We start from the raw sequence: 13,820 nt of genomic DNA, 5'->3' as shown, positions 1-13,820 counted from the left end.
CCGAGAAGTTTGTTTTTTTTTCTTTTGATCTACATGATAGCGAGATGACATTCATCATTCTCTTTTGTATTCGTGGGAGACTTCCTCTAAGGCCCTCTCTGCTCTCACCTCACCTGGTAGTTCCAGAGTCCAGATGCTTACTATCATCTTATGATGCCTCTCCTGTACTGACATCCTTATTTTCTGTATACCATACATTTTCTTCTTTCATGGCTTATTTCATTGTTTTGTGGGACTGCATCTTCCACAAGCTTCTTAAGACAGTTTGTGAGAGGTAGTGTTTGCTCTCCTTATAGGTCTGGAAATATCTTTATTCTCCCTCTCACCTGGTCAATAATTTGGCTGGGTGTGCAATCCTAAATTGAACACAATTTGCCTGTAGAGTTTTGCAATTTGTCTCCTTTGTCTCCTTTGCAACAGATGCTGCTGTTTATAAATATTTATTAAATATTTATAATTGAGAAGCCTAAAATTCCAATTCTCCTTTTTTGGCCCTGATTTTTCTCTCCTCAAGTTTTTGTTTTTAATGTTTATTTACTTTTGAGTGAAAGAGGGAGACAGAGTGCAAACTTGAGAGGGGCGGAGAGGGAGACAGAATCCGAAGCAGGCTCCAGGCTCTGAGGTGCCAGCACAGAGCCCGACATGGGGCTGAAATCCACGAACTGAGGAACTGAGAGATCATGACCTAAGCCAAAGTCAGAGGCTTAACTGACTGAGCCACCCAGGTGCCCTTTCTCTCCTCAAATTTTGAGCGTCTTCTTTTTAGCCCAAGGGTTCCAAAATTTTGTTAACGATGAAATCATTGTGGATTTTTTTTCACGCATTTATTAAAAACACTCAGTGGGCCTTTTCATTCTAGGGGTTTTCTGTCTTTCAATTCTGTTATTTCTCTTGTATTAATTTTTGAATAATTTATTCTCTATTTGCTTTTTTGAAACTGCTGTTATGTAGATGTTAGATGTCTCAGACTGATCCACTCAGTTTTTTTCTCTGTATTTTCTCTACTAATTTCCATCTAACTTTTGCTTGATTTCCTCAATTTTTATTTTCCGTTGAAGCTTTTTCTTTTCCTTTTAACATTTCTACCACATTTTAGTTCCTATAAGGCCTTTTAAAAATTGCACCCCATTCTTGTATTATAAGAAGCAGTATTTTACCTCCCTGAGGTTGTTGTTATAGTTTTCAAAGTTTACTTCATGGATTTTTTTTTTTTTTTGGCTTAGTCACTCAGATTCTTGACTATCTGTTCATATTTAAGAGATAGACACTGAAAAGTAGATAGAAAGCTGTTTGTGGTTGAAGCTCACTGAATGAGGCATCTCTCCTTTGGGTGAGTAGCCAAGTTTCCTTGGAGGAACCCTCACCTCTCTGCCCAATGTCAGTATATGGAGACTTTTTTCTCAGGTTGTTCACTTCTCTGAGAAAGAATCCCCTGGTATATGCCAGACTGTTGGCATTCTGGAAGAGGGTAAGACAGAATTGCAGTAATGTAATCTCCACCATCATTTCTGAGTCTCCCCCCTGCTACTTTCTCCTATGGCTATGTACTCAATCTGGATCACATCCCCTTCATAGTTCTTCTAAATGTGGGCAGGGAGATTAGGGGCTCACAAGATAGTCCCCTGTATGCAAAAAGATGAGGAAGGGAGGGGTGCCTGGGTGGCTCAGTCAGTTCAGCTTCCAACTTCAGCTCAGGTCATGATCTCATGGTTCGTGGGTTCAAGCCCCACATCGGGCTCTGTGCTGACAGCCCAGAGCCTGGAGCCTGCTTTGGATTATGGATCTCCCTCTCTCTCTGCCCCTCCCCTGCTTGTGCCCTGTCTCTCTCTCTCTCTCAAAAATAAATAAACATTAAAAATTAAAAAAAAAAAAAAGATGAGGAAGGGGCAGGTATCCCCTAACCTTACATGTGCTCTTACTTCAACTGATTTCCCAGTTCTCAGGCCCACGTTGTGGCCCTTGCCTTCTGCAAAAAAGGAATTAGCTCACTTCTCATTAGTATCCTCCTCTTTGTGGGCACTTTAGATTCTAGTTTCTCTAATCTACTTGTCTAGTGACGACTCCTTCATCTGCTTTCCTTCATCCAAAATTGTTGAAATCTTTTGTCTCTTGATTTCCCTGTCCTGTTCCTCTTTTGGGCTTGTGCCTTTCTAAGTGCTCTACTATTAAGTAGGGCTTTGGAGAGAAAGAGGTAGTTCATCATTTTACACTGGATTGTATATTACTTTCTGATAGAGGAGCCTATTCTCAGGTTCCTGGCACATTTTGGAAGGTGATTTGAGCATTGTGTTCTGAAAGTCTTACCGATCTCTTCTTCCAGATTAAGCTTGAAATGATGGCCTGAGACATAGTCACGAATACTATTGTTGGCGGTAAGGACAGTACTAACGATGGCTCCCATTCATTGAGTCCATAATCAGCCACACCTATACCAGGTGCTCCATGTTATTCCATGTAACACTCAGAACAGGTACTTTCTCATTTATAGATGATGAAAGAGGTTGAGAAAGATTTAAGTTTATTTATTTATTTTGAGAGATAGAGACGGTGCAAGCAGGGGAGGGGCAGAGAGAGGGAGAGAGAACGAATCCCAAGCAGGGTCTGTGCTGCCAGCTCTGGAGCCCAACGCAGGGCTCAAACTGTGAGATCATGACCTGAAATGAAACCACCAGTCAGTTGCTTAACCGACTGAGCCACCCAGGTGCCCCAAGAAAGATTAAAAAATTTTTTTAATGTTTATTTTTGAGAGAGAGAGAGAGAGAGAGAGAAAGAGGGAGAGAGAGAGAATGGGGGGGGGGGGAAGGAGCAGAGAGAGGGGGAGACACAGGATCCAAAGCAGGCTCCAGGCTCGGAGCTGTCAGCACAGAGCCCGATGAGGGACTGGAACTCACGGACCTCGAGATCATGACCTGAGTAAAGTCGGACGCTTAACCTGCTGAGCCATGCAGGTGCCCCTCAAGAAAGATTTTTAAACTCTCCCAGGCACACAAGTGGCTAAGATAGAATCTGAACACAACTATCTTCCTTGTTGTTGTTGCTGCTGTTACTACTACTACTACTACTGGCTGCCAGCACTTTCTGAGGATCCACTATGTGTCAGTCTAAGTTCAACAAGGCCTTGCTTCTCCTCATGACTGTAACAGAGTGCAAAAGCTTACTTCTCATTTGCCTCGTTGTCTGAGGCACAGGTGTATCAATAGTGATTTAAAAAGGAAAAAAAACAAATGTTCTTACATAATTAAAGTACCCTTTTTTTGTAGAAATAGCATATTTCCCCCCAAATTATCTGGAAACAACCTTTCTTTTAATACTACATTATTTTACCCACCTTGCTTGTATTCTCATTGCTGTGTGAACCTTTTACAATAAATCCTTTCTTTATAGGCAACTCACTCACTTTTGACTTTGCAGTTGGGAAAAGCGAGAGGATTCACTGCAGGTAAGCCATACCAGGAATTATCGCACACCTGTTCTTCAGGCATCCCTAGCTGAAACCCAGGACCTTACCTGCGTCTATAGGTTCATGTCAGCTCCCAGGTTGACAGGTTGGGACTGAGGGCTACATCACTCTCTGATACGACCCAAGACATTCTACAGTTTCCCGTATTTGAAAGGCAGTTGTGAATCGATATATGTAATATAGTAGTTAAGAGTTTGGGCTCCAGAGCCACAATGCATAGGTCTGAATCCCAGTTTCTCCAAGTTTTTTTTTTTTTCCCTTGTGTGTCCTTGACCAAGTTACTTGACATCTCTGTATCTGTTCCCTCATCTGTACAATGGGATTAATAATAATACATCATGAGACAGTTGGGATTAAATGAATAATAAATGATTTAAAAATACTTATAACTGTGCTAAGCTTTAATAACCACATATAAGTGTACAATGGCAGCTGGCTACCACACTTTACTACTGGTAATAACTACAAGCCTTTAATGAAGACCTACTACATATCAGGCACTCTGACAAGTGCTTGACATACAATGTCTCATGTAATCCCCATAACATGTTACCCCATTTACGGATGATGGAATTGAAGTTGAGAGAGGCAGAGGTGGATTCTCCCTGAAACCGATGAAGCGAAGCGTCAGCGTCCCTCATTTAACAGATCCCTGCTAAGCTGTTAAGCTAGGGGTTGCAGGAGTTGTAGAATGTTCCAGGTGGGAAGGGGAAGCCAGGCTGCAATCAGAAGCACTTCTGTTAAGCAATTCTGGTAATTGCCTAAAGAGATCTCAGAAAAGAGGAATCTGCAATATCAAGGCTTCAGTAACTTGTTATAATCTTTATCATTCTAAATGCTCACTTTTGGATCTAATTATGTGGGGTCTTTTCTTTACGAGGGTCCTTAAGTTTATAAGCGTCAGGCCTCCCAAACCCAGATCTCTTACCAGAAGTGCATGCGCTTTTACTTTTAACCTCTATACTTTACCGTGTCCCTGCTGGATTTATTTAAGCTACTCAAACTCACTTTAGAGGAACAGAAAGCATCCTCAGACTGAAAGGCTTGTGGTAGCAGGGGACTATATGGTCTTTCTGATTGCATTTAGCAAGGCATAAGGGTTTGGTAAAGTCTTAATGGGCGTCATCAATATAAGTTTAAAAAGTCTTGCAAATAACCTTCCTCTTATGGTGAGTAGTGGTTTGATGTCTATTTTATAATCTATGAACCTCCTAGAAAAAGAGCAAATTGGCAATATATTTTTGTGGTCTATTATATTTGAACCTTTGATTTGCAAGTGCGATTTCAACATAATTTTTCTTTTGCAGAGCATGACTGCTAACGCAAACCCAAACCCAAGGATAAACAGCCTTCTTAGGTTTTGCCACGATAGATTTTTCAAAGCAAAGAATGAAATGTCAAAATGTCCACTCTGAGGTTACTTGTCCTTAAAAATCCTGGGGAGCATCAGATTATCTGAAATAGAAACTCTGCTATTTTTACACTCAATTGCAAATTGGGACGTTGCCAGGCTTTCGTCTCAGCAATGAGTCTTCCTAGGAACTGGATCTAGAATTTGTTTATACTTTACACTTTGGGGAAAGGTGCATTCTGAGTCCTTTCAGTTTTTGGTGCTTTCCTTTTCCCTGAAGAACCTTTGAAATTACCTTTTGATATTTTTGGTCTCTTCCACCTAGAAAGAGAAGGTGGCAGAAGGATGAAGCTGGAGAGAACCTCACTCATTTGGGCATCACTAGTATTAACCAAATGGATAATGAAACCCATTGGCTAGTGAATGATGCCATGTAATTTTTGTTTGTAATTCAAATCAATGACTAGGCACTCCCAGTAAAAGGGAGCTGGGGGCAGCCACCTTGAATCTAACTTAAAATCCATCTCCTGGGCAGTAGAAAATGCCAACATCAAAAATTAGGCATCAACTTTTCAAATTACCATACGGTTGCTTCCGGCAGGGTTCCAGGAACATTATGTGAACACACACATCCTCTTCACCCACAGAGGCCACTGATCTATCCTGGAAAAGACTTAGGAACTCTCCTCTTGACTAGCAACACCTTCCCTTCACATGGGCCATTCCTATTTTTTTCACGGATGAAGAGGGAAAAGGCTTATGGGAAATGATGTTATTATGACTGAGAACAAGAGGCTTCTTCCGAGGTTCCAATCAATATATTCTTGTATGGGTGTGTGTGTGTGTGTGTGTGTGTGTGTGTGTGTGTGATCCTCAAAATGCAGTAAGGCAGGGATTATAAAACAACCTGTGTCAGAAGCATTTATTCAAATTAATCTGTCAGCAACACTAAACCCTTGACTCTCAGTAGAATGGCCAGACAACAGGAGTTTCTCACAGAGCTGCTGTCCGACACAAGATTGAATCTTTTAGTGGCTGATGAGTCTGATGGAGTATAGGTTAGAATCCTAACCGATTCTTATTGGGGGGTGGAGGATGGTTCACAGAGGGAAAATTAATCAAGTTGTGTCTGAAAGAAGGATTCAGGAAAGAATGTAATGTGAACCCACTCCTGCCAGGCACACTTGCTGAAACCTGGTTGCCTAGAATGGGAGGAGTTACAGCAGCCAGGAAGGAGTCGGCAGTCTCTTTCCAGGAGTCTGAGCAGACACCTCTGTGTATTTGTTTCACAAAGTGCAGTGAGTGTCAGGGAGGAGTAGATAAAAAGCAAGGCACAGACTGGGTCTGGGGAAGCTGCCCTTGATTTCCTGTTTCACTCAGGGAAAAGAAAAAGTCCTCTTTTTTTGTTTGATTGTGGCCTCTAATCAATTCAGATAAATAGAAAGGAGACTTTATAATAGACTAGCTCAAAAGTCATAGAGAAAGCGACTTAAAAACAGTTAATACAAAAAAAAAACCAAAAAAACAAAAAAACAGTTAATACCAACAATTACATGTAAATTACTTTTTGAAATAAAACGAATAGGTAGGCTGGAACATTTACTGAACCATTCGGTATACATTGGCTGTCTCAAATTAATGAAATAGCTGTGGTTACTGAATCTCAATAAGGGAGTTTCAAAATACCAAAATTATAAATAATAATAAATTATAATTAGTAAAATTCCAATAATAAAAAAAGACAGTAAACTCCCTTTGCCCAGTTCAACAGTTATTTACTGAGTACCTGCTATGGGCCTTTTAAGGGTTACTTCTGTGTCTTAATTTTAGCACTAGTTCCAGGCAATGTTTGATCTTTGAGAACTTGTAACACCTAATGTGGGGACTGACTGTATTCTGGTGTGAAGATGTAAAAATTCCGTTATATAAGGTGGTGAACTTCTTCACTGAGGAGGCCACAAAGCAGAGTTCCTTTCATGACCTTTCCTACTACACCAACAATAATTTAATTCCTTTAGCGTCAGGTTAACATATCCCCTTTCAGGAACAGATCCATTGCAAGAAAGATTATTCAGTTAGTCATAAAATAATACTTAGTGAACACCTAAGTGTGTACAAAATCACTGTTAGGTGCCCCATACCATCTACCTCACAAAGGTTTCTGTAAGACTCAAATGAGAAATCTATGGGGCTCCACTTAAAAAAACATAAATTGCTATATATAGAGAAATACTATTTTTATTACATACCTGAATGAGTCACAAAACATTCAATTGTCCCCAAATATAGAAAGTTACAATTATCTGGGTCTATTTTCCTCAAGTTTTAATAATAGCTACCATTTATTGAGCGTTAAGTGCCATCAGTGTGTTATGTGCTTTAAAACATTTCACTTAATCCCCACAATAACCTTAGCAGGTGGGTATTCTCTACATACTAAATGATGAGGAAACAGGAGTTCAAGAAATCTAATGAAATTCCTGAAACTACATAGTATTGTAAAATTGGGACTTGAATTCTGACCTAGTTGTCTGCAAATCCTGTGAACTCAATTCTATTCTATAATGTACCTTTATTTATTTTTTGAGAGAGCGAGTGGGGGAGGGGCAGAGAGAGAATGAGACACAGAATCTGAAACAGACTCCAGGCTCTGAGCTGCCAGCAGAGTTTGACGTGCGGCTCGAACTCACAAACCACGAGATCGTGACCTGAGCCAAAGTGGGACGCTTAACCGACTGAGCCACCCAGGCGCCCCTATAATGTACATGATGTTTTTCTTTAATTATGTTACAGTTGAACCACATTTGCATTATGATAAATCAAACAGTTTCAAGATCACCGAACAGAATTACGACTTCTTGATCATTCAGGGTTGTCAATGTCAACAGCAGTGATGGCTCTGGGTTACGCGCTGATTTATCCTAGTGCAGGCAAGGCTGCTGGCCCCTGCACTCAAGACCTAATACGATTTTTGCCTGTGTTTAGCCATGTGGGTTTTCTGTCTTTCCATTTAACCCATCACGTCTCCCTGATGGTCCTGTGCCTATAATGTGCTAGGTACCAATTAACCAAGTGAGCAACAGTAGGGATCTAAAACAGTGGTTCTAAATTGTGAACATGACTCACCTGGAGAGCTAGTTTAAATGCAGATTCTTGGACCCCACTCTGGATGTTCAGATTTAGTACCTCTGGGAGCCTGAGGCTCAAGAGTTGCTGCTCTATGAGTAAAGAACACACACTTTATGATTGTGAGAAATGTATTCTCTAGGCAGCATCCGTTTTTATTAAGTTTTAGATTTTCATCTATGGCCTGGGGATTAAATGTAGGGATTAAATAAAACGTTAAATATATAGGAGGGGTGAGTAGGAGACAGAACATGCTATTTGAGTGGCTACATAATTTGAATAACTGAACTTCGTGTTTTTCACGAACACTAATAAAATATTAGATTTGTTGACTAAACCAGCAACAGAAGAGCCTGAAAGTACCACAAAAATGACTTACTTTTTCCAAAACCCTGCTTTAGTCTGTCAAAATTGTAGGTTTCTTTCTTCTTTTTTTAATTTTTTTTTTAAATCTTTATTTTGGAGAGAGAGAGCACATGCAGGGGAGGGGCAGAGAGAGAGGGAAACAGAATCTGAAGCAGGCTCCAAGCTCTGAGCTGTCAGCACAGAGCCTGACGCGGGGCTTGAACTCACGAACCATGAGATCATGACTTGAGCCTAAGCTGATCGACTGAGCCACCCAGGTGCACCTAGGTTTCTTTCTTCTCAAAGAGCAGGGCTGTGGACGCAGGCCCTCTGCTCTGCTAGTTATCCGGCTTCTGACAAATTACCTCCACAGTCTGAGCCAGTTCTGCCCTCACCTTTAAAACGGAGCTAACAGTACCTATTTCTCAGGGAGGGTGGGAGCTTCAGAGATTTTCACAGCAAGTTCCTGGTAAGTATTCAACAGGAGGTCAAATTTTAATAAAGATGAACTTTTTTTTTTTTTTTATAGGAACTCTAGTTGTAACTATCACCAAAGTTCTGAAACCGCTTGAGGGACCCTGATTTCGTATTTATACATTCAATGTCACACAGAGATAGATAGGCACAGTGGAGTGTCCTCCTTTATAATCTAATGTGATAAACAAAATTTTCTTTTGTGGCACATGATTCTTACTTTAGCTGTATCATATGGACCTGGAAGTGCTGATCTCTGTATCACATTACAGGGAATACAAAGAAACTAAGACTTGGATATCTTAAATATTAGAGACAAACCCTAAATATTTATAATGAAGCATTATTTACTTCAGTGGAAGAAACAGGCATACTAACATGAAAAAACACATTTTATTGCACTTAAGTTATAAGAAAATAAAATTTCTAAGTGAATCAAACCATAGACACAATCCCTTTAAAGGTTGTTTTCCTCCATCATGTCAGGTTGTTACATAACTAAAATTAACCAAGTTGAATCTGATTGTTTTAAATCAGACTATAAATAAAACAAAAAAAAAATAAACAGGAGGAGGAAAAAAAGATCACCTAGGATACAGTGTTAAACCACTTTCACAGTTCAGCTTGAGTTGTGGCTCTTGGAGAATGAGGCAAACCATTTGACTTTTTCATTCATTTCGTTTGTTTGCGTGTGACGCCTTTACTACAAAAACTGAATAGTTTCTGCTTTGTCAGTTTCTCAGAGCAATAAAACTGTAACAGTTGTTTTCCCAAATACTGTAAAACACTAAGACTGACCAGCAACTTTATTTTGTTTTATATATTCTTAAAATATTTTGTCAGTTTTCTTATGTACGTTCATCCATTCACCACAGCCCTCAAAAAAGAAAAGTTTCTCCACAGAACAGGCGGCAATAGCTCTGTTCCAAGGAATGTGTTTTAATTTTTGCCCAGATAAAAGAAAATAAGCTTTGCACACACTCTCAATTCTTTACTTGCAGGCAAACTTCACTCTTTATTATCTGAAACTCTCCCATTCTCAGCCTCTTAGAGGCACAGATGGTTCAAGTTTCAGTGGCAAAAAGTCTTTTTTCTGTAACCAAACTAGAGCAAATTTGGAATTCAGTCTGGGACTAAAACGTCACAGCAGAAAAAAAATAAAAAAAAATAATTTGCTTTTTTCTTTCTTTCATTTAGCAGCATAAATAAGTTTGGCCACTGGGAGTACAGTACAGGGGTGGGACAACAATCCCATATTTGAAGACCTACTTCTAGCACCAGCATCAAGAATTAAATCCATCTCAGGACTCACAGAACCCAGGACAACTTGCCACCTTTGAGCAACATATGCATTGAAGAGTGTATGTGGAAGCGACAGTAAATAGATTAACAGAGGCTAATACTGTGATTGATTGACATTGGCAATGGTTGGCAAAAAAAAAAAAAAAAAAAAAAAAAAAAAAAAGCTTTTCATGATAACTGTACAAAAACAATTCACAGTAATTTTTTTTTTTTTTTTAGCTTTTCCACTCCAGAAAAATGACTTTTTGTTGCAGATGCTCTCTAATTAGAAAGTCAGCCAGTCCTTGTTTGGATGTTATTGCAGCTCCTTTCTAGGTCTCAGTGGTAAAAGGACAGGCTAGCAGAATCTGTAACGAAGCTTCAGCCTTAACGCTGCCCAATGACCACTGGAGAAGAAAATAAAGAAATAATTGCACCTGGTTTGATTTAGAAAGTCTCATTTTGCAAAGCTGCCCTCAGTCAAAAGTGAAGCCTTTTATGTGATGAGACAGCGGACGCCTCTCTTGTCAGTTACGGTTTGTCATGTCTTCCTCTTTTCCTTCTTAGTCTGTAGATCTTTTCGCTCTGTTGCCCCAAGCCAACATCCTGCACCACTGAGAACAAGGGATATTTTTTCTTTTTCTTTTCTTTTTTCTTTCTTTTTTTTTCTCTTTTTTTCTGTTTTTTTTTTTTCTGTTTTTCTTTTTTTTCCTTTTTTTTTTCTTTTTTTTTTTTTTTTTCCACGGAGAAGGGTAGGGAGTATATCGTCTACACATTTGGACAAATTCGTCTTTTCTGCTCTTCACTTCATGTCCACATCAAAGTCCAGCACCAGCAGCTTGGTTTCCTCAGTCCCATTCCGACTCCCAACTGCACACACCAGCTTTGTGTTTGAGGCTCTGATCCGCCACACAACTCCCCCACTCCCCCCACTCTCCAATGTGACTAGGTTTCGAATAAATTCACCCGTTTTCAAGTCCCATAGTTTTACAGTTCCATCATCTGAGCTGGTAATTACAAAGTTCTTGTTGAACTGTAAACAGGTTACAGCACTCTGATGCTTGTTAGGACCTGGACGAAACCAAAGGAATTTAATTACTGGTTAGAAATCATGGTGATGGGTAAGTTACATTGTAATTGTACACTTCTACATTAGAACATACAATAAATGAGATATTTAAAATGCTGCATATTTAGAAACTGTGAGTATTTTCGGATCAGCAGCGTTGTAAGAAAATCTGGTAGCTCTTTGTAAACTGAAACAAGAGTTGTATTTTCCACGAAGCTTTGTTAGCTACCAGGCACACATTTTGTTTTCTGGCTGTGCAAATAAGAGCTTTCTTAGTGGTGATGTGGAAAGCCCACCTTCATGTATTCTATGTATTCTGCTGATGGACAAATGGGCATGAGACCTACTACCCTACCACTTTGACCTGACCACTCAAAGGCGAAGGCTGAATGGACACAATTCCAAAACTCTGAGGAACAGATAATACTAATAGGTAAAAAGCTAGAATACAGACCACCAGATGGCCTCACTGAAACAAAACAAAACGAAAACAACACATTTTAAGGACTAAGACCAATAAAAAGTTAATCATGACATAAAATGTTAACACTGTTATGCCTCATTTAATATTAGTGGCTTTCACATGTTTCTTTCTTCATTTTACTGGGTGCTATTATTCCTTCCATCCTAGTTAAGTAGATGGTTAAAAGGTCTAAGCTGAGGCCAAAGCAATTTCCTATCAGATCAGAGATGTGCTTTTTTTTCCCCCAGTAAGGTAGCTCTTTAATTTAAAATCAGCCTACAAATTCAAAATTAAAAAAAAAAATGATGACTCAAAAAACAAAAGGAGTCTGTTGCTTCCGTGATACAGTCAAGATCTTTCTTCACATTGTCCTTTAAGGTTAGGTAGAGTTAACTGTACATGCAGGCGTGATTAAACAATTTTATATTAACACAATTTAAAACAATCTCTCAAGCGTAGCCTCGTTCTGTCAAGTCAGAGTGGAAATGCTCATAAACTTATCCAAAATAAGCATTTTCATTTTGTATGAGGTTAACTCTTTTTGTGACATAAAAGCTCCATATTTCTTTTGCCTGACAAACCCATTTTTAATGAACACAACTAAAGCTGAGTAGCCAATACTTACCTTGCAATGTTTGTAAACATTGTCCTGTTTTGATATCCCAGATTTTAACTGTCGAATCTGCATTCCCAGAGACAAGAATATTGTCTTTGAGTTCCATTCCACTTGTTAACGATTGGTGTCCCGTTAACGTGTGAATGCAATTCCCCGTCTCCACATCCCAAACTCGAATCGATGTATCGAGAGATCCACTCACCACATGGATACCATCAAACTACAACAGACATAGTTTATTAGACTAGAAAGTGCAGATATTCTTAATATTATTTATTGACCTTAACCCTACAGGGCAGGAAAATAAAGCATGGGAAACCAGTAATGCCAGGACCAAAATGAGGTAACAGGATAAATGTAATCAAGTAAGTCTACAGTGCACGTTCTCAGAAGCCTCCATCAGATTTGTTATCTATCTATCTATCTATCTATCTATCTATCTATCTATCTATCTATCTATTTTTACGGCCAGTGGCTTCAAACTAGATGCAGAAACAAAACAAAACACGAACGCATTACATTCAAATCATCTGGCCACACTTAGTAGCTAAATATCCGGGATAATTCAATAAGGATTACTATTGGAGTCTTACTTCACAACAGAAAGTTGAAACTATGGACAAAGCTTGTGATTAAAGGCTGTGTTTATCAACACACCTAAGGCATGAAAAGACTAGAGATAACTCTCATGATGTTTAAAAGTAAGTTCCATTAAAAACTGTAAAATAAAAACTTCATTTATAAGAACCAAATGCTAATTAGGAAATATGCCAACAGATAATTATATCTGAAATTATAAGAGGTGGCATTTTGATAACAAAAGCAAGCGATATAGGTACCTCTTCTCCAGCTTCCCAGCTATACCAAAATGCAATAAATATCAATTCCTAGAATATCTATAATAATATTGCTACCTCTTCTCTCAATCTAATGGTCTACTTAAATGAGAATATTATATTCATTAAGGTTCTGAGCATATCACAAAACATAAAAAAAACTTTAGCCAATTCTCTCTCCACCAAATTCATAATCTTTTCTAAGTTAACACATCTTTATTATATGCCAATATTTTGTGACATAGACAGTATTCCATGAATTAAGAAACAAATATCCCAAGAATAGAGAACTGTCAGCATTGGGACTGTGTACTAATCTGCTGATCACTAATAGGCAGTAACTGGTAAATAAACTATATCAGTAATGGACAAATTTTTACAATGAAAATGCTGTCTTTCAGAAAATAAAACAAGACCCATTTGCTAAACTTTCTATTAACCTATTTATTTCAAAATATGGCAACCTACTCAAGAATATCAGGTTCAAATGTAAACAAAAAACATCAGTTTAGTCAAATCCAGTTCTTTGTGACTACAAATCACTAGCCCTGTGCTGGTAGAGCATCTGGTAGAGCAGCTTTATGTAGAAAGGCTCCACTTCCACTGTGAATGGGATGGAATCACAATTACATGGTCCATCAACTTGCAGCTATCAAGGCAAAGGGGCAGCTTTTGGCCAAATTAATCCTCTGCTAAGGAGTTTATTAAAATCCAGGTTATTTTCCTATGAGACTATCTACCCAATAATTAATATAGTAATACTTAGGGCTCCAAAGTCTCAAGTTCCAAGACAAACATT

The 13,820-nt window shown here is 38.8% G+C and overlaps 1 protein-coding gene across 4 annotated transcripts in view; it reads right to left on the bottom strand.

Moving 5' to 3' along the window:
- Positions 1 to 9,130: 9,130 nt before the first annotated feature.
- Positions 9,131 to 13,820, bottom strand: part of FBXW7 (F-box and WD repeat domain containing 7) — a 226,786-nt gene continuing 222,096 nt past the window's right edge. For all 4 annotated transcript variants that reach the window (XM_043567489.1, XM_043567480.1, XM_043567499.1 and 1 more), the window contains 2 exons: positions 12,195 to 12,405; positions 9,131 to 11,108 (listed from right to left, as the gene is read on the bottom strand). In XM_043567489.1, the coding sequence (XP_043423424.1) occupies positions 10,840 to 11,108; positions 12,195 to 12,405 (480 nt within the window). In that variant the 3' untranslated portion in view covers positions 9,131 to 10,839. The remainder of the gene's footprint in view (positions 11,109 to 12,194; positions 12,406 to 13,820) is intronic.

The sequence above is a fragment of the Prionailurus bengalensis genome, chromosome B1 (genome assembly GCF_016509475.1).
Source record: "Prionailurus bengalensis isolate Pbe53 chromosome B1, Fcat_Pben_1.1_paternal_pri, whole genome shotgun sequence".
In the NCBI taxonomy this organism is placed as follows: domain Eukaryota; kingdom Metazoa; phylum Chordata; class Mammalia; order Carnivora; family Felidae; genus Prionailurus; species Prionailurus bengalensis.
This window is presented reverse-complemented; position numbering and strand designations above follow the sequence as displayed.